The 23,514-nt window shown below is 39.6% G+C and overlaps 2 protein-coding genes and 1 long non-coding RNA gene across 4 annotated transcripts; 1 reads left to right on the top strand and 2 right to left on the bottom strand.

Moving 5' to 3' along the window:
• Positions 1-1,782: 1,782 nt before the first annotated feature.
• Positions 1,783-6,391, bottom strand: Pp2A-29B (Protein phosphatase PP2A regulatory subunit A). Its single transcript, XM_022798088.2, has one exon. It carries the CDS (start codon positions 5,542-5,544, stop codon positions 3,778-3,780), a length of 1,767 nt encoding a protein of 588 aa, XP_022653823.1. The 5' UTR covers positions 5,545-6,391; the 3' UTR covers positions 1,783-3,777.
• Positions 6,392-7,417: 1,026 nt separating this feature from the next.
• Positions 7,418-16,046, bottom strand: LOC111247006 (cotranscriptional regulator ARB2A homolog). Its single transcript, XM_022797515.2, has 4 exons — positions 15,039-16,046; positions 12,450-12,680; positions 11,831-12,077; positions 7,418-9,456 (listed from the first exon to the last, which is right to left on the bottom strand). Exons 1-4 carry the CDS (start codon positions 15,337-15,339, stop codon positions 9,198-9,200), a joined length of 1,038 nt encoding a protein of 345 aa, XP_022653250.1. The 5' UTR covers positions 15,340-16,046; the 3' UTR covers positions 7,418-9,197.
• LOC111247007 (uncharacterized) lies at positions 13,822-22,709 on the top strand. Of its 2 annotated transcripts, none has more exons than XR_015324774.1 (3): positions 13,822-14,449; positions 21,221-21,328; positions 22,283-22,709. It is a non-coding gene; the product is annotated as an uncharacterized LOC111247007 (long non-coding RNA). The 2 variants fall into 2 exon arrangements; XR_002671918.2 differs by lacking the exon at positions 13,822-14,449 and adding an exon at positions 16,790-17,162.
• The last annotated feature ends 805 nt before the right edge of the window (positions 22,710-23,514 follow it).

Genomic DNA, 23,514 nt, shown 5'->3' with positions numbered 1-23,514 from the left:
CGCACACCACAAACATTTTCATCGTCATCGTTATGACCATTGACCTGTTGATGTTCACCATTATCATCAGCAGCACCGGTATCATCATCATCATGGTAAATGTCAATGTGTGGCAGCTTTCGTATTTCTCGTACTCTTTTCGCTACTCATTTTCATTATTATGTACCTCAATTCATTTATGCAGTTGTCTGTCACCTTCCTTACCATTGCAGCCATTTCTTCTGACCACATTATATGGCCTCAAACGCAACATGTCGATCCGATACCTGTCAGTATTCTGGGTCGACGAATGCCAGTGTATATATGTTCGATCTTCGCATCGTCCATCTCATACATCATAAGCTTGATTGTTACCGTCTGCTTATCTCTTATGTTGATTTTCAAAACCACTCCAATCCGTGTTGGTTCGCGTAGCCGCGACAAGTCTACCTTATCTAACCTACCGACAACAGCCGCATCATTCCACTTCGTCTTTTTTCATGCTTTGTGTCCAGTGTGTATACTATCAGTGACAATTCCTACCAATCTGAGAGGAAAAAGATCACATCCTAATCATCACATCGTACTCGCAGTATGAATACGACTTCTTTCTTCTCACACCCCAATTTCTGTCTTCATCTTGTTTCAAGACACCATTTGAAAACCATCATTTATGCTCACGCATTTCTCGCTTCGGCGTCGAAAACCTTGACATGAAGACTTTTCTACATGCGTTTATATATTCCACACAATGATACCTCGCCCTACTAGAGTGCCGCTCAAACATTTACCTCGTCATTGGTCGATCACCATTTCTATGATCATGTGGACCGTTAGCCACGAGCAAGTCCTTACGGGAGCCAAGTGCAAAGTATCGTTTTTCCTTCGTCAGCTTGACATTTTTGTAGACTGGGAGATGTGCGCTTGTGGGTCTTGACGCTACTAAGGAACGGGTCTCTGTTTACATATTATACTAATTAGTATTGTTATTTGTTTATGAGCGGTTCGCTATGCTTGAACATTTTCGACTGTTCCTCTACCTCTGCTACCACTTTCCTCGGAGGTTTCTCGCTTGGATACACTCAAGAGGACATACTATGTCGTACATTTATCACGTTTGTAACTACTGTCCGCTATTATTATTATTATTATTAGTATCAGTTGTCCGTTGTTTTGCTTGTCCATATTACCACATATTGATGTCAACTAATAATCACGATACACAATCGCTACTATATATATATATATATATATTTTATCTCCAGTGTATATATAGGAACTAAAATAAGAAAACGTCGTAAATGCAGAGAATTTCAAAGGCTAGTAGATGCGAAAAATTAAAAAAAGCATATCAAAATTAAACACAGTCAACTGAATCACACCGCACACTGCTTATATATTTACTTTCCTTTTTTGTTCTAGTACTCCTCACAATAACTTACTAAGTTTGTCTACTGTGAAAGCTCGAAGTTTTGCTCTATCGTGGAACTTGTCCTTTGAAGCTACACATAGACAATAACGCTGGTAGTGCAGCTGCAGCCTAAGACTGTTAGCAACAAAAAAAACTACCGTATTAAAGGGAAATTGGGATTCGTTTCCATTGTTCATTGAGTTAACTAGAACGTAAAGAGAAAAGTTTTTGAATTCAGTGCTCATATAAACCCAAAAGATTGCGCCGTTTAGAGATCTCTTCATCGGCTTCTTTCATCCGGCTTTTAATCGCTTCTATCTATAAGCAGAATCTAGGCTACCTTGGTAAGCATCGAACGAACAACACGAACATAGTGGACGAAATAGAAATAATGCTATTTAATAACTAAACTTATCATTTTTATTCATTATTACCACAAAATTTTTTGCCAGTCCCTCATAACTAATCACCGCTGTTATCATCGTTGCCGCCGACCCGGTGAAGATGCGCACGGGCAGAGAAGCCCTTGACAGCGCGCATGACAAAATAGGCTGAACATAAAAGATTAACTTCAATCCCTTTTTCTCTCTCTCCCTCACACAGACACAGGTATATAGGCGCGTAGGTTGCACTGCGTGCTTCTTCGGTTTTTTGATGCAGTGCTATTTATGTACACTTGTTTAGACATGCAGTAACAAGTGCCCAATCGATGTGCGCGTAATTTTTTTTATTAGCTTTTCCTTCCTTCCCGTGCCCACTCCCCCCACTTTCTCTCTCCCGTTCTTGAAGCATGATCGACACCTTAAGCAATTCTAATTATAACAAATAGTGATAATTACGATGATTTTAAAGTTTGCAATTATTGAAGAGCATAGACATCAGTAAAATTTATTTTTCGCTCTCCCCGCTCGTATTTTTTTTATCAGTTTTTGAACGCGATGTAAACAATACAATAGAATCGGTTTACCCGAGCATTGCTGATATCGCACTAGCAAACTTTCGCTAATGGCAGCAGTGGCATGGATTAATATTATTAGTGTTATCATTACATTGTAATCAACATTAGTTAGCGTGGGAATTCATTTATGAAACTAAAGCTATTTATAGTATCCTTCTGCTAACCAAAACATGGGTCTCTCTCCTTCTATATATATATATATATATATATATATATATATATATGTATATATCTAAGCATTTGTACCAGTAACAGCAACATCATCTATTTGGTACGACATGTTACCCATTGACGGCGAACGATTTATTATTATTATTACTATTATTTCATTGATTTCGTCAAATGTTGAACATTCGTCCCATCGTCCATCCCACGGTATCAGAAAACTTCTTTCCGTCCGTCCCATTATATTGCCAGCGCATTATATTCAATCAGTCAATCAAGCTATTATTACCGAACAGCTGGAAAATATCCGCTGTGAAGTCATCAGTGGTTGGGTCTTCGCAATAATAGTGGTAGCGGCAAAGAGACAAGGGTAAGTGATAATAACTTATGGAAAGCCTTTTTCTCTCTCTATAGGAGGTTTATTTGTTATCGTGTGAACGTCTGTGTGCTCGCGTTCGAGTGTATCGATCTGAATTATGTGCGCGGACGAGCCCATACACGTGCTTGAATAGAACATCATAGATACGTATCCGTTTGAGTTCATTGTTTCCTTATTTTTTATGTATGCATTTTTTTCTTTCACACATACGGGACTTTTTGCTTACTGTCGTTTAGCTCGCACGGTACCGAGCGATCAACAGCTGATATAGAGACATCATATTTACTACTGCTTCTACTGCTACTACAACACTCAGCAAGTGTTTCAATAATTATATGTTCTCATATTTTCATGTTAGTTCATTATCATCGCCATCTGGTCATTACGGTCATTCTGTGCAAAAAATGGGGATCGCACAACGACGGAATAATACGATTATATACTCAATACATGTTCTTCCGACTTTCTGTTGGTGTTATTATTGTTGTTCGTCGTAACCTTATATTTTTAGTCGATTAGCGCTGTCACTGATCAGTTGGTCGCTAGTTAATTTGTTTTAAAATGTGGAAGTTGAAATAATTTCAATAATAAGGGTGATAATAATAATAATAATAATAATAGTTGTCGTAAGCCTTTGTCCTCTCGTTCTCCAAACGCCGGAGCAACTTCAGTTGTCGCATGTAATTGGTGTCTTTGCCATCGTAGGCGTTGGACTTTTTTGTTATTATGATGTCAAAGCGCTCAGATACGATGGAGGACGACATTTCATGCGAGTTCTGGCTATAACCGCCGTTACAGCGAACCGTTGCGTGCGTCCAATGACCAATGTAACATCTAGCAAACAGTACATTTTGTGTGAAGGATATCTTCGCGCCCGGTTGTTGCTTAGTTTAGGCCTGTTAGTGCTTCGTTAGCAAAGTAACGAACGTCAATATCGGCGTCCTGTGCCAACCGTTCGAGTACAGGCCGGATTTGTGTCTGGCATATTGTCTTATCGATGACTCCCGCTAGTCGGTGTAGAGACTTGGCTACATTGAATCGAACATTAGGCACACCGTCCGTGGCCATATTCAGAACAGTCGGCAACAGGTGTGAAGTGGTCAGCTCTGGACCGGACGCCTCGGCAAGGACATTAATGCAGAATAGGCAGGTCATACGATGGAGGTAATTTTGGTCACGGCACATCGAAACAACTTTGGGCACGATTGTCGTAGCGGCCCACTCCTTGCCGAACTTTTCAACCAGCTTCATCAAATTGATAGTAGCCGCTTCTCGAATGGCGAACACATGATCAACCAGCCACGTCATGCAAAGCGGGTTGAGCTTCTCGTCGAAGAACTCGACCCCTAGCTGGCCTGCCAGCAGAGGCATGTACTCGATGATGGCTAGACGGACTCGCCACTTTGAGTCCTCAGCCAGCTCAACGATCGCAGGGAGCAGTGATGTGGATAGCTGCTGGATGCCAATCACACTATTGACACACTGAATGTTTGAGATGATGTTTAGGCGGACGTCAGAACATTCATCCTTTAACTGGGTGAGAAAGAGTGGCAGAAGATGTTCGATGGTGTTTTCCTTGCCGAGGATAGGCGACAGACCCATGATGACACCGGCAACAGCTGTCTTCACATGCTGATTACTATCAACAACAAGCTCCTTGACGCAAGGCAGAATCGACGACATGATGACTTGTTCTTGGATGTCTGGTGAAAGGTTTTGCGCAAAGTCCTTGATGCGCTGCGCGGCGGCCGTACGCACCTCAGCCTCGCAGTCCTTAAGGAGATTCTGGAATGCTGGAACAAGGTGTTCTCGTGCCAGTGCAGGGCCCACGGCTTTCTGCAGGTCGGTGAACTTCTCGGCCACCATGTAGCGCACCCTCCAGCTCTTATCTTCGCTAGCGGTCTTCAATGTTGACATGACCAGGTTGGAGACGTCTTCCTGCGAAAGCAGGGGAGCTATCGACACGCACGCTTCGACGGCAAGTAGTCGTACTGAATCCTGATCGTCCTGAGCTAGATACGCCCACATTGGTATCATGTCCTGTTTAAGAAATTCCGGTTCTATTACCTTGGCAACTTCACCGAGTTTACCGGCGGCAGCCCGTCTGACCATTGGTGTATCATCCTGACACAAATTTCGAAAGCTATCACGAAGATCTTGCTTGACGTTGGCGGCCACCCGCTCGTAGCACACGGAAAATAGCCCGCACGCGGACGTACGTGATGTGAACCAATCACCGGTCGCCAGACGCTTCACCAGCGGCACGAAGTACTTCTCGAGGTCGGCGGCGCTGTGCTGTTGCGAGATGGCTCGCAGTGAGTCAACGGCCTTGTCTCGTACGACCGTTTCCTCGACTGTCGCTAGCGATTCAAGTGGCGGCAGGAGACAATGAGCGTATTCGGCACCTCCAACTAGCGGGCTAAATTGGCCAAGCTGTTCGGCTAGCGCCAACAGTACTTCGTCCTCATCATAGATCGTATCGGTGAGGAACGGAATCAGCTCGGAGCGAGTCCGTTCGACGCCGAGGGCTAAAGCGATCGTTGACAGACGCCGGATCGAATTTAACCGAAGCTGTACGTCCTCATTGCGTAATTCGTCGATCAATACAGCGATAGGATAAAGAGACTCATCGCCGCCCTCGCTCGCAGCCATCGCAGCAGCAGCTCAAAGATGTTCGGCACGGTCCTGTAGCTCTTAGCCGTGGCTGCAGCACTCCCGCTTGCCGGCAGTACTAGTAACAGCAAGAATAGTAGTCGTCGACAGCACAGCACACACAGCGACAACAAAAAACGAGTCACGCTACTACCAGACTGCTGGCTGTAGTAGGGGCAACCCCTAGCTAGTAACCAATCCAGCAGTAGCGGCAGCACCAATAGACCGCTCTAGCAATTGCCGACCTATGACCAATACACGATCACAATCACTACATGAATATATGAATAAATCAGCTTGTTCTTCGCGACAACCAAACAACCGTCCTCGGCCACTGCGACAGGCTTCAAGGATCTTCAGTGGCGTTATTAAGATTTTTATGAAAATGACCGTTTGTTTGCCCGTAGTGCAACGTATAATGACGTACCACGGACAGATTTTGGGCACGTTTCGTTTTTGTGCTCGCGTCCCAATTATCAACAGCCACAATATCAGTCTAGCACTGGCCGTCCTCACAGCGTATGCACACTTCCGTTTACAGCCGCAAACGGTGACGGCTCCCAGTGAGAACTACCCGTACGTGATTTGCACACCAGGACACGAGTTCGACTCAACCGTCAAAGCAGCTCCTCACCACTGGTAGAATAGGGCAGTGTTGGCCAGCTCCAAAGTGGCGAGCAGCGCACTCACACACAACTCAAAAATGCCGAAAATCGACGACGCTGATGCTGATCTGTGTCTGTTTGTTGACAGAATCTGGTGGCGGGCGAGCAGACTACCAGCAACAGCGGCCTCCATAATTTGAATTGATCATGTGGTAAAAACCTCAACGTAACGATAGTCTCGCAAGGCCTAAGTGAGTTAATTTCGTTATGAAGCACAGTTAGCAACAACGAAAATCGAGAGATAAAAAACGCTGAGTTCATAATATGTTTTTATATTCAATACATATTCAATTTGTAAAATCGTAGGCTAAATATAAACATGCATTTAATAATAGGCAACTCTACATAGCTTTGCTGTCTAACCTGATAGGTCGAAAAAATTTATGTTCATGAAAGTACTTGAATAAAAAAATCGTTAGATTTCTTTGTTATGAGTATTTTTTCTGGGTTCTTACTTTAATATAAGTACAGCTGTTTTGTGTGATAACACGGTAGTAATAATGTACTTAATTTGCGGTCCAGGAATATAATGATATTTACGCAAACGTATATATGCGAGGAACTGATAACGAAAACTACAAGATCAATGAGCAAAGAAACCCGGGAGTTTTAAGCTCGACTGTTACCCACCCAACTCTTCCGGTCAGGCAGTTAAGTTGGTTTCATTGACAATGTTACAGTGAATGACTTATCAACAGCATGATTATAGACGACGTTTTTCTACGATAATTTTGATATGCTCGGATTTCTAAACATATTGTTAATCCAAATCTAACAATAAATCTACCAAATCTAACAACAAATCTTACTTTGTTTTAATTCCTCTTAGGATATATTAATGTTTGTTATTTCCAAAAAATCCACCATTAAACCGATGATTTTGTTTATTATAAGTGATTATTTCCTTACTCAGTTTTTAAATGGAACAAAATTTTCACTTACCATTGTTGGTCTTTGATAAACTAGAATTATTTTTATTAAAGAAGATACTTTTTTACAATTATATAAAATGTCTAAATAAAGTTATCTCCATTCACTAATACATTTGCGATATGCGAACGTATATTTGATTACTTTGTTCAGTTGTTCTATAAAGGGTCAGCAGGCTTGAAAAAGTTGATTTAGGACTCGAAGGCTGGAAGGCATCTTTTGATTTAGTTATTAAAATATGTATATATAGACTGGACCCCAACTGATTCCTCAATGTGCTATTTCAAAAATTAAACATTTATTTTATTGAAAGCTGAGAGAGAAAATCACATTGAAGTTGACTACCTCCGACTGAGGTAGAAATCTGTGAAGTCCGTTGTTTACACTGTAAATGATAACTGTAATGATACTTCAGTTCAATAAATGCAACGAATATTATAACATAAGATCAAACTATAGAATGTTCTAAGAATGAATTTTCCGCACAGAGTATGCCATTTTGCTTCATTTGTAATGATTCTCGAGAACGGTTATTCTCAAACAACATCACACAGTGGAATATGATGTAAGCACTGTTTCACTCACAATGCAAAGAGTGTTTTGATTTCGTCTTGTGAACTCAATTTCGTGGATTAACAAACGAAAATGTAAAAGGCATTATCTAGACTCAATAGTAAAGAGTAAAAATCCTATGCTGACGAAAATAAATCTTTCGCGTTGTTTCATAGTCATATAAGAAGCTCTCCTTTAAACGTATTCGACTACAAATTAATTTGGCGAGAAAAATATTTCCAGTGATTCTTACGATTCTATCACAAGTAATTTATTAGTTAATCTTTTTAATTTTTTTGATCGAGGGCCAGATACAATTTTGCAGTTCTCCGTGACACTTGCCCGATGGGTCAATGACGGACAAACTGCGTTATTAAATGGATGTACTCTATCAAAATTGTATTGTAGTAAAATGCCATAATGCTAGAATATACCCTATGTTATATTTGCTCGATCACAAGTTAAATAGTTGAAAGCGCAAGACAATATACAAATCATCTCTTCCCCCAAGTTACTTAGGTAGATACCTTTCATTTGAAATACATTCAGGCCATGAAAGGGTTAGCCCAAAGCAAAACTGAGCTCCTGGCTCTTGGTAAATATTATCGCTGAAAGCTCACACACGAGACTTGAGACATAACCTGTAGTGCGCAGAAGAGTACGAACGTGTGTCTTTCATATACAATACTGTAATGCACGTTATTTTTGTTCAACTGACAGGTGAACGGAGATCTTGAAGACTCCAATTTTCCAACAATCATATACATCGTTTTTTTCGATAAGGAAAATCAAAGAATGCGACATATGTCATAGTAGTCACGATTTTAATGAGTCGATTCATCACCAGTTAGCCGAATGCACTCCTACGTAAGTAGGAAGGGCAGTATTATTATTATTAAAACTAATGTTGCAAAGCTGAATTAACCTACAAATGGGCCGCCGCAAGCTCGACACCATCTGTAGTCGTTTTTAAAACGACTTTAAAATATTTGAAAGACTTTTAAAAGATAATGTTATAAAGTTCGGCTTTTACGTTCCAGCGTACTTACTAACTCTTCAGGGCTCTAACACGACAACGACTGATGGCTTCTTCGAATAGCTGTGCTTTAATTACTGCGCACGCACATTCTTTTCAACTGACTATTTGCTTATACAATATTTTTAACTTATAATATTCGGCAAAAAACAACCAACTGGGACTCGTATCATTTAAGATAACTTGAAAAGCTTTTGCTTAGCTCCTGTTCACATTCACATGATTGCTCTTTATTAAATATCTTGGCGTAATCATTTTTTTAAGCCAAGGATTTTTCTGTGAATTGTCGTTTTGACGAGATCATCCGCACAGAAACAGAAAAAAGCTAATTGGGCGTTTCATGGCTAATTTTGCCATTACTTCTTAATAGTTCAAGCAAGGCGCTCAATTCGCGACATTCACGTACATTTATATTTATCAAAAAATATCCATCATATAGTTATTCGCTTGGCTCGTAAAAGATGACTAATCTAAGTGCTCTCAATTGCGATCGTTTTCATGTACATTTCTTCAAGAAAATCAAATACAGACGCGAACGCCATCCATGATGTGAGCGAATGTTCCTCTGTTCCAGCTGATACAGCGGCAACGTCTTGCGGTGAGTGCTGAAGCGGAGTATCTAAAGGCTTCGAATTACGTTGCCAGTTTTTGGCGAAATGACGTACGTCCTCGAGTAGCGAAGGTGGAAGCGGAAAATGCACCGAGTCCGTCAAGGCGACGGCAATTGTCCTGGATAAATCCAATATAAAAAAAGAATACGTACGAGAAGAAAAGAATGAAAGCAAACATAGTGGTTAAATGAGTCTCTGCACGGTTTCGCTAGTAAACGAACGCGGTCACATAATATACAACTTGAGCATTAAAAAACAAAACTGTTTAGCATATTACACCACTAAATGCAATTTTTGCGTATATTAGATATTAATCTGCGATATCCTAGTTAGATGTTTGTGGTTTTATGGCCGGTACTGCCGCTAAGCGTTGCTTAAACGGGTGGCAGTATGAAAGAAAGTTCGATTAGTGCCGGTTTAGGATCTAGACTACCCATGTGTCCCTAAGTTTAGGTACAAACGTTACCATTGCCCCTAATAAGCTGTGTCGATACCTAAACAATACCACGTTGTCAATTTGATCGTCGCCCTATGATCGTTTCCTGATTCGTTAAATGTTGGGTGTATATGTACATATTTAATGGTCGAAAAAACTTTGACGATATTTCTAACTAGGTGGCTGTAAATCACATATCTTAAATGAGTCGCGTCGGCCGCGATGTCCTTTGAAGGACGCGATTTGGCAGTAAGAGATGTGTTCCAACTGTAGGAATGCCATTATTCGAACTCATGATGGAACACTTTGAAGACGGAGTTAGATAGCAAACGTGAGTTAGAAATTTCCATATTTTACAATTTTTCACTGGCAAACAGTTCTAAACCATTCGAAAAAAGGATGGCTACAAAAAGAAGCTCGGTGTTTGGGTATAGTACAAATTGATGCAGAAGAGTTTACTCGATCGCATTTCCATCTGCAAAACCCTGCTAAAACTGAATGAAATTGAGCCATTCTGAAAGCGGTAGACAACGGGTAATAAAAAGATCATGTATTACAACAGTGTCCAAAAAATGAATATTTTTAAAGTGGAGTATAGCTCTCCAATCCGTGGCAAGGCCCGAACTAACGCCATAAAGGATAACGTTATATGTTTGGTGAGACTGGAAAATAATCATGTATTATGAGCTGCTACCGCCTGGTAGAACGAATGGTCCAGATCTCTACTGCCAAAAACTAACAAGATTACAACAACCTAATAAAAAAATCGACTAAAAGTAGTGAAAAGAAGCCGCGTCGTCCTCCATCATAGACATACCGGACCACATACATCCTTAGTTACTTCGCAAAGATTCAGAGAACGTGGGTGGAAATTACATACGCCGTATAGCTCAGATTTTGTAGATCACGGCCGTCATATGTTTCATCTGCAAAGCTCCTTTAATGGTATTAAAATGGTTCTAATGTAGAAATCCAAAAATCACTTGCCATAATTTTTACGGCCAGAAGCCACAAAAGGTCATCGATGAAAATAGCAAGATTGTTGTAAAACATTAAAAATGTTTGCTTCAATTTGGGCTTGAAAACCGTCAACACTTCTTCTCAGACTATAACTTTTTGTTTGTATAACATTCTGTAAGCTCAGACTTACCGAAAAGAAAATAAATTTATTCTTGAGTTATTGAATTTGCAGATTTTTTTGCATGGTTAAATAAATTACTGATCTGTACGCCACATGTTAATTTTATAATATTTTTATATACGTTTGCCATATAAATATATACTTTCCATAGGAGGAACCAAGCTTCCTCACATAATCGATAATATTTTAACTCGTTTTATAAACTTTTAACTTGTTTCAATCGATCGAGCAGATTAAATAGAATCCGGAACTTGAAGTAGATGTAACCATCCGCTTTATTGAACATATTGTTTAGAGTGACGACTAGAACCTCTAGCTGTTTTAAACAACCATATGTGATTCAGAGACAAATATAGTGAACAATCAATTATATAAATCAAAAGTTGCTTGTCACCAGAAATCACTTCACAGAAGGTCACTTAAGGCTATCTGTTAAAAAAAATTGACACAAAGAACTGTTTTGATATGGATTTAGTAATATATATCCTTTCTGATAATTTGATTAAAGTGACAAACATGTTTAGTAATGTGTGAAATGGAATTTGTCATTTACGTTCTATGACAAAATTGTTAAAGGGTGCAAGAACAGAGGACGCCAAAGGGTATATACAGAGGAATATTTAAAGGGGATTATTATCCGATGATATTTTTAACACTGCCTATTAGTCTTTTTTGGAAGCTACTCAGTATTCATGTCAATACCATAATACCTAATATCTTATATTTCATGTAGAATCTATATCAGTAACAAGAGGGAAGGCGTCTAAGATTTCGTTAGTATCATGGGTATTTCAGTACAATCAGTCTCAATCATAAAAGATTCCTCCTCAGCAAAGTTACGTACATTGCCAAGAAATTATGCACATTCACTGATTAATTAGGAAAATAATATGCTGGCCTAGACTGCTAACTCACCTATTTAGCGAATCCGGCCTTTCTGTGAGTAAGTGCATTGTGAGCACTCCACCATATGAATGAGCCACAACAGCAATATGTTTCGCAGCTGCCCGCGTAACGACACAGTCCCAAATGTGCAGCACATGCTTCTCAGGAGTTTCACTTCCGCGAACTGGAACACCGTTTCGTTTATTGTCGTTCGGGTTTAAAACAATAACCCCATAGCCAAGAGCCATGGCACGCCGTATATAACCTAACTGGGTGCCTGCAATATGTACAATATAAAAAAATCTGGGCTCAAAAATCATCTTAAGGCTATTTGCAAAATCAACTATCGACGTTCTCTACGCATTCTGTAAGTGTATGAATTTTAGTCGTATTCAAGTTTTTCTTTTTAGTATCGGTAATGTCTATTTGCAGCCTGTGTGCATTGTCTCAAACGGTCAAAATGACAATGTTTACGACTGCGAGCCCATATTGCTGTGTCGAAAATTTACTCAGTATCTAGACAGTATCGAATACGGTCATTTTCTCTGAAATGGCAACTAGAAGCAAGCTAACGTAAACTCAACAAATAAGAAGTCAAGAAACATATCGATAGTCTTTTATCCAACTTACAAGGTTCGCGTCTACTTGCCTTTTTCAATGCTGTCGTTAATGATTAGCCTTCTGGCCCACTGTCCGGCTCGAACCATTCCTGAGCCGTGAATGACCAAGAGCAATTTGTTGGGGTTTGTTAACGCGTCTCGCGATTGGAAAATAAAGGTTGTGTGTCCTTCGCCACTGGGCTTGCCGTCAACTGGAACCTCCACGCGTTCAAGGCCTTCTTTTATCAGCAAGCCGTAAACGTACTCATCAACTACACTCCCTGTTGATCATACGATGACGAAAAGAACGAAAACACTAGAGAAATAACAAAGCTATTTAGTAGATCTAGAAGTCTTTATAAGACAACTATATTAGCTATTCTGGCGGAATATACATCTAGGTGTGCGATAGACATACTATACAATGACAGGGTATTTAAATATAAGCACATGCGCACTAATCATGCCTGTGTTCGAATAAAAGTTACATAATCTTTATATACTTAATTAACCGGCAGAGTGTTCGGTCAGAAGAACTTGTATGAGAAAAAATCGTTTCTATGAGTATTGATACGTTTGACAAGATTTGTCTACTTTCGAAAAGAGTTCCATGTATGTCGTCGTAGAACGTTATTTGTGGAAACGTTTGCTGGGCATTTCAAACGTCAAAACGATTTTAAACATTCGTAGTGATCTTGAACATGAATAATAATCCATATTTATCAATAGTATAATGATTGCACTAATTATATGTAATGTTATTGTAGGATGTCACGTATTGAGTATAATTATAGATGAACGTGACCGTGGACGGACCAATAGTCCGGTAACCGGAGTCGACTCATAAGTAAAAGCAACGTGGGCGGGCTGTTCTACTTGTTTAGGACGATTTCTCTGGTGGCACAACAGTCGCTATGCAAATGGTGCTTTGATTAGAAAAGATCGATCAGTAAACCATTCAGTAAATAGCAATATTATAAACGATAGCAAAAAGACTAAGGATACAAACACAGTGGAGTTAAGCACCTAGATCGCAGACATCGGCGATGCAAAGTACGGCCACGTTCATTTTTTCTATCTCGTTATCACCTTTTCTATATGGCAAATGATGAACTCGGCCATACTCTTTCGTTTTATTACATTGAAAGAAGCAACCTACTTGTTCTACGAACAATTTCTCAGAGTACCCCGAGAGATGGACGAACTACACGAATGCAGTTGTGACACAGGAATAGAGCCTTCGCGTAATGGTACTATAGGTCAGGTTGTACACTTATCGAAAGTGGTACATCTATCGAAAAGAAATAATCAATATTCTTTGTAAACTTTAATCCTTTTATCGAATGACATATGTGAGGTACGCAATCAGCAGTTGCAATTGTCGAGCTATTAGTATGTTATGTTAAAAGTGCAAATGTATCCCTTTGCTATATAGTTATATATTGACTTCGATAACGAAGGTAATTTGAAGAGACGTGTTTAGCGGTCGTAACATAACCAGACCAGTCGTCAAAGTGCGCAACAGATATCCCACTTTGCTTCTGCCAATTGTGAGAGATCACAACTCTTGCACACGAAATTAATATTGGTATTAATATTGTTTATTTGTATTGTTAATTTAATACAAACACAAAAGTAATTTACCATTGCCAAGACAAAAAAAAAGCTTTTTTAAAGCGTTAAATTGCTTTCGAACTATATATAAAATTAAGTTTCGTTTCATAAAACAAGAATTTCAAAAAAAACGCTCAAATCTGAATGAACGTATGTTCAAGCCGGCACATATGTTTAGGATCTGAATCAATGAAAAGTTTTACTACACAACGGCGCGTGGAGTACTTTTGATAAATCGTTGCGATCGGACTTCTTGATGTTAACTTACCTTTCGATTGGTTGAAGAAACAATATACTCAGTCAGTTCGGTCAGTTTAGGGTTGTGTATATTATGCTGAGTGTTTTAGGTGTCGCATATTATATTAGGGAATTTAACTAAGAAGAGTCAAGTTCGTTACAACGCCGACTGGCTGTTCTAGGTCGTACTACATAATTCGTAAGTTAGACTTGGCAAATGAGCGGTTACTTCGATTAGTAAAAAATAAGTAGTATAACGGAACAATTTCCAAATAGCATGACATGAAATAAATGTTCAAATATCATGACAAATAATCACATACTGAAAGAGAATTTAAATGATGAATAAAACATGGAAGAACATTTGCCTCTATGCCTAGGGATCCGTCCTTCGGCCAGTGAGCGATAATTGCTTTGAAGTAACTTAGCCAGTTGTGTGAGTAATATCTGCAATATCAGTTAAAAACACTTCTGACCTTTTTATGATATGGAATCCGCTCCTCTAACGGATTTCGCAAAACCATCTTTATCTTTGTGTTCTGCTCCTGAGATTTGATCGTACTTAAACTGTTAGTAAGTACAATTTATATATGGGGCATCGCACGTGCTGATTCACGTGTATTTTTGCATATATCGCGACCGTTTGCACACAATAAACTTAAAATTAGTTTGCTTCGTTATAATAAATATTTGTATAGAAAATCTACTGAAGAACAATGAATTAACTATTGTCACTTAACAAATATTCAAGTCATTACAGATTTGCTAAACAATATACCTTTACTCACCGAGAGCTTCGTAGCGCATTTGATTGATCTGGTGGTCGTTTGTCACGGCAAATTCGAATGGCTTGCCTGTTTGGATGTTCCTCAGCTGCCCCCGATCGTTAAACCTATAGCCGAATCCTTCAATGGTATTGGGAAATTCCATGTTTTCTTTGCGGTTTTTTTGGACCACTTCTGCACTTGCAACACCTTTTCTTGCGCTACAATGTTTGATACGGTTGTACGTTTCGCTCTTTGCCTCCCGGAATCTGTCCATTGAACTTTCGTCTTGAATCGAAATTCGAGTAGTTTCACTAGAGTTCATAAAATACTGTTCAGATGTTCGTGGCCAGTCACCATTACTAGTACCAAGCAATTACTGCAGCAATAACAACTACAAACAATCCTATAACGGCGTGACGCGCTCTACGATAATTCGCGGTCCCGTTTCCTCTCCACGATGCTGCTTTCTGTACCATTTGACGTCGATACTCAAAGACGACAACAGCGCTAGCGACCAGTATGTGGTTGGGTGAACTAAATGTAGCCAATCGCAACAGGCTTAACTAATCGGGAATTTACCGTAACGGTTAAATAGCCTTTATCAGCTAAGGCAATGTACGCCCTTCAATATATTATGGCGTACATCAACGCAGTCGTGCGCTGTATTGTAGTACGCCTAAACAACATGTCAATTCCTGGCTCACTTTTGGCTGACAAATAAAGCAAGCTCTGTTTTGATAAAGCATTTATGCCTGCAAAATAAGAATCACCCAGGCTCTCGCCATTGTTCGAATATAATTGCCGCATAGTATTTGTTTACCACACGATAAACCGTTTATAATAGGTATGTATCACCACCGTACCGGAGGCTGCTAGAACAAGTACTCGCATTGGCTGTGGTTTGTGGTCAATTAGCACCGAATAACTAACTTTTTTCAGTGAGTGACGGTATACGGTTCACACCTCGCGTTTGCGCGTCTGTCCGAATAGTGGCCGCTGTTTCTCTTTAGCTGATTACAACAACCGCATCGGCAGCGAAATCTATAACGTCAGGGACAGTAACAATGGCAGTACTGACTACGTGTATTTGTCATAGTAATCCGCTGCGCATTCGGTCTATTCATGATACCAGTGCCCACCGGGGCCGGCCTTCTAGCATTGCCCGCGCTCAAAGGTAAGAGGGCGGATAGCTCTTACTCGATGTCTGTAGCGTCAGCGGTGTAAATGTTAACGCCGTAAACGTTAACGGCGCCAGCTGCAGTTTGCATCATCGTCACCGCAATCACAGGACACAAAAACGCGCTGATAGCGAGAACAGAACGTAGACACGTACGACTCTCGTAACCTGTCGACAGAGGCAGCCGATTTCAGCCGTCATGCACACCGACAAACGTACAGCCGATACGAGCTGCTAGACGAAACGCTTATCGAGCGCTGTTTTCTTGCTCTAAACCGAAAATATTCCGCTGAGAGCAGCAGCAAGTATCAACACAAGAACCGCAACTCAAATAGTCCCTACTCTTCATCAGAACAGCTACTAGGTAGTAGTTAAATGGCACCGCAAAGGCATCTACCGATCTAGTTAATGCGGCTTCATCGAATATATAATGAGAGAGAATAGGATATTCACTCGCATGCTGATTATGTCGGCAACTGAACCCAGGGCGGGACCAGAATCTCGTCATAAAACCGCTCGAAAAAAAACTGCGGAATTTTGTATTGACACAACAGTGAAAACAATACTGCGCCACTAAATCAGATGACTGATAAACGACTGACCTTGACACATGTGATTCCAGCAGAGTCGTGATTGTGCTCTGGTCTCACGGAATAACGTAAGAAAGAGAGAGAGAAGGAGAGAAAGGGAACGCATCGATAGAATGTGGTCGGCGCGAAATAGATCGTAACAGACGCCTCTACGAACTAGTTTATCCTGCTAACCTGTAACAGCATACTGAATAGTTTCAAGAAACAACAACATAATGCAGAAAACGATACCAACTCCTTCGACGTAATCACCGGCTCTGCTAATAGTTTCTGGTTAAAATGACAATCAGTGGGATGAATGTGGCCGATGTTATTCACACCATAAATATAATCAATCGTGCGCTTACATAGACCTAAATCAATGCGGCGGTAACTTACGTAAGTCTGATAGAATGATCTAAGCAAATGGGTGAATACTTCGATTGATTAATCGGTTGACATTTTTGTGGCAGAATCACACTTTTTCGGTTTGTCAGTTGCCATCTCTACGTGTTTAACAATTTTTCTCTCAGGCTGACAGACCGTGATAACTTCGAACAACTATGGCAAAGCATGAAACAGCACTTGTACTGTGATTTCTATTTGGAAGAGGCTCAGATTTTAAAAAGTATCCCATCTTATTGTTTTTTTTTAACTGAACATTTGTGGGTGTAACGATGTTCGAAACTTTCTAAATAGAACGGGTCCTTTTCTGTGGGTGAAACCTAGAACCGGCTTGAACTCGCGTCGTGTATGCTTTGTTCATGGCGCAATCAAAGGCGGGAAAGAATGAGCAGAAGTCTTTTACCCTTAGATGGTCCGTACCGGTGACATTCCGGTTTGCGTTATCTTCTTAGTGTAGCTCAGAGATGATCACGCAGCGTATATAGCAATAAGATGATGGTAAACATTTGTAAATGGCAGATCGCCGCAGTTTTAAGACGGCAGTCCTAGAAACCATCATCTACCTATATGAATGTTTTAAGCATACTATGAGAGAAATAGCTTACTGCCAATCAATTGAGTGCAGCACAAGTGTGCCATAAACAGGAAGACGTATGCTACCTAGGTTAAGGCAATATAGATGATGCAAGTGGTGGTATAAACTAAATAAATCGCATTCTAGATTTCGTGCGATAACATAGTATGTTAAGTGGTCGAACTGTTAATCACTAACGAAGAATGCCAAGAGATTAATATAAGCATCTATTTTCTTTTCGCTTGTTTAAGTCTCCATATACTCTTTTGCCAAGTAGTTGGCTAGCTTTTTATCTGCGATGTATTGCTTAGTCAACGCTGTTATCCTCCATTAAGGATAGATTGGTTAGTATGCCTACTCCAGATGTTTTTTTTGTATGTGAACTTCATACACCGTTATAAGCGTGATTTCAATTAGTAGTTTAAATATGAGGTCTTAGCGAATAATCCTGATACGCGTTACGATTAAACGAAATATCAGGCTTATTACAAAATTAAGTATACACGATAAGTAGATCAAAGTTGACCCTCTGTAGCCACCATCTAATACAATAACAATTAACACAATTGTAAAGAAAAAAAAATAGTCATAGCAACAAGAGTGTGGTCCGCACTGCGTGTTCCGTCAGAACCTATGGGGTCATGGTTAAATATCTAGAAACCTTTTATTGGTTCTACTGAATATACCAATAGAATAATTAATTTTATGATAATATATACATACTACCCATATTTGCTAAACTGCGCTCGAAAATATTACGACGTTTTGTAAGCCGGACGAGACCAGGCCGCTGAGAGATAAAGGCCTAAAAACTATTACTACAGTAGACATTGCGCTGTAATTGATGTAAATGAATAACTCTAGTAGAGCGTAATCTCTTCCAATACTCTGTTTATTTCATTTCCATCCATTCGATATTTCTTTTAATTCGGCAAGTTCTAACTGCCGTAAACTATGAGGTCCTTTAACACTCTGGCGCATTCTTTAACTGAACTTTGCTGCTACTACTGCACTTTTGGCCATCAACTCTCCTATCGATTATTCAAAATCAAATAAAACGATCATTGGACCGTATATCCTTCTATATGACGTTACAGACATAGAACCTGTAAAAATGTTTCATAAACACCTCCTTTTCTACCTGTCAGCTGTACAGCAGACTGACGTGACCTTCACACAACCTTGAAAAAGTTAAATTTTTTTCAAGGTTGTGTGAAGGTCACGCCTTTATAAAACCTTTTTGCAAGCTTTTTCAAAGCATGGGCAAATATGTTGAACCAGAGCTCTCAGACCCGGTAGAATATAAGTCGAGGTTTATTTTTTTTTCCTAGTCACAAGAAAGGAAACGTAAATCAAGTTGTTGCTGTGGTTATCCACCCATTTGAGAAGTGTGTTAAAGAGAACCTAGATGGACCGCGTAAAAACCTTCCTGACCTACAAAATGATATGATAAAGGATGATTCCAAAGGTTTACCGACACAGAAGGATTACTGGAAGTCAATTCCAAATCACACAACAAAATTATTGAAAGTCCCATCGATTGTATCCGATATCCAGCGTTAGGATAATATTGGTAAATTCGGATTTATTCATTACAATATATAAACCAGCCAGCCAGAAATAATATGATTTAGTGCTTCGTTACAAACAAGTAGCTGAAGTGTACGAGTAACCATTTGCAAACGCCGGCGGAGAATGCCATTCTATTATGGAACTAAATTTTAAAATGGTGTACATCGGCTTTTTTTACAAGAACCGTTATTTCGTAGTTTAATATATTATAAGAACGTGTCTTTCTATGCCGTCTAATGGGCTAGTGAAAAGCAAATGGGTTATGAAGATTTTCGCATTTCCCACAGACAATTATTTTATCGGCCGAGTATGACTGTATGATATGAGTTTCGTGCAGGAATGATAGGACCGCTTCTTTCAGTAAATTGTGAATAGTTCTCGGTAGCATGAGATGTTAAAACGACTTCTTACGACGATTTTGACCTGCGTAATGTGTCGTTCTAATGGGACCGTGCCGGCTATCACTGTCGCTATATTAATCGTTTAATGAACTGCCGAGTAAGATAAACAGCCGTTTTGTATGCGATTTGAAGCTACTGAATTTTTCTTATTGAGATAAGCTGCGAAACAACACGTACATCACGAGCGTCACTGTAATGTAATGTAAAAATAAAAAAAAAGGCATATCCAACGGTATGTTTCAAGGACTATACTTGTATAAAAGAAAAATAGTCGGAAATGGTGTGTTTCTGATTATGGGATGGAGGCGGCAGTATTTACGTTTATCCCGTAACGGGCTTGTTTCTAACATTTAACTGAAAAGAGCTGTTCCTATTAAGTATAGAGTGCGAATGTTGCATTATAGGTATTTATCGAGTACTGCAAGAGCATACCTTATCCTGTAAAGGCACGGGAATTATCATACTATCCTTTCGAACTTTATAAAGGGTCGCTGAATGCACGGATTTTTGAATAACATTTTTCTTTCTTGAAGATATTTCAATAGATTTACAGTTATTTTGACCTTTGTGTTAGGTCTATTTATTGTATAAATACATGCATTGACCTGTTTTGAATGCTCATCCCGTGGTGGATGCGCCACTCGTTTAGACGGGTAGCCTTAGAGCCTAGAGTTACATTCTTGTTGTGAGTGTTCCTAGTAACCTTCGCTGCGTAGTCACCTCTTCGTCAATCAGGTGTCATCAAAACTTGTACCTATCCTAGGATGCACGTCTTTTGCTCGTCCTAGACCGTACATATATCGCAACAAGAATATGCGGCCGTCGAGGTGGCAGGTAGTAGCTTCGATTCATTGTCGTGAACCGACGAACAGTCTGCTTTATGATTGCAGCAAGAAAATTCTTCTCCTAAGTGATCTGTCCGCTGACTGGTACCGTTCACTTATTTATTTTGACACGCACACAAGAGGATACTTGCGTCAACGATTCGCTGATTTATACTATCGAGGTACGGTGGTGAGATGGAAACATCACGACTGTCCCCTCAACCATAAAGTTTACTCTATTGTCACACATCTCCCTTGTGGATAGTTAGCATCCGAAGAGATGTCTGCAGAGTCCTCTTGTCACAAGAATTTTGACGTTCGTTGATGCACGTTAGCAATCGAAGAACACTGAAATTAAATAGAAAAATTGTAGTACAACTTAATGCTGCCAAGACAAAACGACGACATTTTGAAACACTAGTGCTAAACAGATTAAAGAAGACTTCGGAGACCCTCATCTTTAGGACCGTCTTCGTTGGTGCTTACGGCCGCTCACGTGACGCTTTTTTTCTGTGAGACGTTGCATGACTAAGTTACACAGATCGATAGGTTGACGCTACCAGGGATCATTCTCCACTCATATCTAATTTGAAATAATGAGACATTTTTTAAGGACTTTGCTAGCTATGCTGACAGCATATATGCTACTAATGCCCACATGCGACGCCTCCTTTTTTGAAGGGCCCACTGAGGCCCCTATACATGAAGAACCATTAAAATCTGCTGGGAAACCTGCTCAACGAGCCGATGGCAACAGTAATATGCGACAAAGACATGTGTTAATGTCCCGTAAGTGTATGAAGTACAGATTCAGCAGCACTTTATTTTCAAATTTTTGTAGGCTAACTTTTTCTTACTGGACCTGGATTTACATAATTTTTTGCAAAAAGAAACTGTCTGGCAAGAAAGCAGAGTGAATCCTTTAGCTAAATGCATTATACCTAAAAAATAGATCCTACTCATTTGTCCTCATGATCATTCTATGATGTTTTTTAGAAGTAGATTGTAGGTTAAGTAATTCAACTATTCATAACTTCGACGAAGCTCAGCTTGTAGATCTAGTCTAAGGTTCTACCTTTTATAAAAAGTTTTTTTTTTTGTTATATACTCTACGAGATACTCTCCTGTGTCGCCCAATGACGCAAACAAACTCTTTGGAAAGGAGACTAGGCCACAGCCTGTGTGTAAAGTCAATCTAAGACCTTATTTGGATCATTATAACATTCAAAGAAAAACTTCTATGATGGCCGCATTTTGGTTTATGAATCTGCAATATTCCACATGATCCTTGTAATATCATTTCCCTTAATAGTAAAAACTCGAAATATGTGTAAATATGAAAGTAATCTGTTGTCAATATCAGAGTCTTGATGAACGTCCTCTTAATATTAGACGGAGTACAAATTAAGTATGTGGTTGTGTCCGCTTTTATCGTGTCTCATACGTTTTGTGAGAGTCTATATCAGCACCTTGTTTCGAACGGATTTGATGAAACACTTATGCGGTTAGTTATGATTAGATGCAATGCAATATCTTCTTAGAAATCGTTTACGGTTGTTGTGAACGTTGTTTTTTAGCAACTAATTCTATAAAAAGCTATTTTAAATCATTTAAAATTCGTGTTTAGCGTCTGCTGCGGAATAATTAGGCGTCTCCCTGTTAGTTATTTAGAAGTCTGTAAAAAATGTCGCATACTCTATGATTTTTTGTTCGCACTACATTCAATTCTTGTTTATATTTCAGCACAGATTAGAAATGGCGGAAGCGTAAAAGCTATGATAAAAATGTTTCTCTCAGTGATCATTGATCGATATCTCAACAAGATTATCAATATGTTAATGGACACCGTGGGCAATGAGTACGGAGGCGGGAACCTCCACGGAGAACGCGGACCACCAATGCTACATTCCCAAAGTGATGCATTTTTCTTCTAGCGATGTCGAAGCCAAGGACAAGCATCAATAGACTCACAGTGAATAAAACCTGCATTGTATGAAAATGGTGCAGGCCAAGCTGCTAAGGATCATTTGTATTCTGTCAACTCAAAATAAATCACTGGCGCATAAAGTTGTGTTATGTAACGCGATGGCAGGCCTCGTTTTAGTTAATATATTATTATAATGTGAAGATAATGCATTCTACTACACTAATAAACGCTTGTTAACAGCAATCGTCGTATTGTTATGAGTAAAAATACCAGATATGAATTGTATGATATTTTCTGAATTGGCGCTGTGTGTCTGCTGATAATCGATAATAAGCTCTAGCGGGGGCATCGTTACTGAATGGCACATTTACTGCGCAATCGATGTGCTTCACAGATAAAGCGTCATACGATAATCTATTTTTTTTTATCGTTATTTCACTATATATATTATTAGGTTAGATTTACAAAGTCTCAAGCTCGCTATTTAAATCTACAAGGGTAGTTTACGACGTTAACAATTATTGATGGTTCCCAAAGACGCATTCATATATTCGGCTTTAATACTTAAATAAAAATAAAATAAATAAAAAATGTAAATCCTTTTGCGTGAACTTCGATAGCGTTGGCGTCAATTAAAATGATCGATTAGCAGCGTACTTGTTTGTGCTTAGACTCTGTTGTCTCTACGGGACCCAGCAAGTACAGTGGATTGGGTAACTGAATACATCACAGAAACTTTACCGTCAGCATCTACGTATATTGGATGCGCCCAGTGCACTTCGCACAATCCCCACGATAGTTTATTTTGCCAAACCGTCGTTAACATGAGGTAAGTTCTTTCAAAGTTATCATAAAGATTTGGAACCCGTCAAATATTTTTAGCAGCGATGCTAATGCTGTTGTGTTTCCTAATGTACGTTGAACTGTGCATCGTAGAGGAATATGCTGTCATGACACTTTTCACTGATGCTTAATGGTGAAGGGACATATATAATATAACGAACTCTTGGCGGCTCCGGTGGACCATGGTAGGTTTGCTTGGTATGAC

Source organism: Varroa destructor, unplaced genomic scaffold (genome assembly GCF_002443255.2).
Source record: "Varroa destructor unplaced genomic scaffold, Vdes_3.0 BEIS01000003.1, whole genome shotgun sequence".
In the NCBI taxonomy this organism is placed as follows: Eukaryota; Metazoa; Arthropoda; class Arachnida; order Mesostigmata; family Varroidae; genus Varroa; species Varroa destructor.
The sequence above is the reverse complement of the archived record's forward strand: the minus strand, read 5'-3'. Positions and strand labels throughout refer to the sequence as shown.

Bases quoted from the DNA above. Each gene is read 5' to 3' on its own strand.
- LOC111247006 (XM_022797515.2), bottom strand. From the start codon at position 15,339: ATGAACTCTAGTGAAACTACTCGAATTTCGATTCAAGACGAAAGTTCA. The intron at 12,681-15,038 runs GTGAGTAAAGGT...TATGATCAACAG, and splicing joins AATGCGCTACGAAGCTCTCG to GGAGTGTAGTTGATGAGTAC. The intron at 12,078-12,449 runs GCAAGTAGACGC...TACATATTGCAG, and splicing joins TAACGACAGCATTGAAAAAG to GCACCCAGTTAGGTTATATA.
- Pp2A-29B (XM_022798088.2), bottom strand. From the start codon at position 5,544: ATGGCTGCGAGCGAGGGCGGCGATGAGTCTCTTTATCCTATCGCTGTA.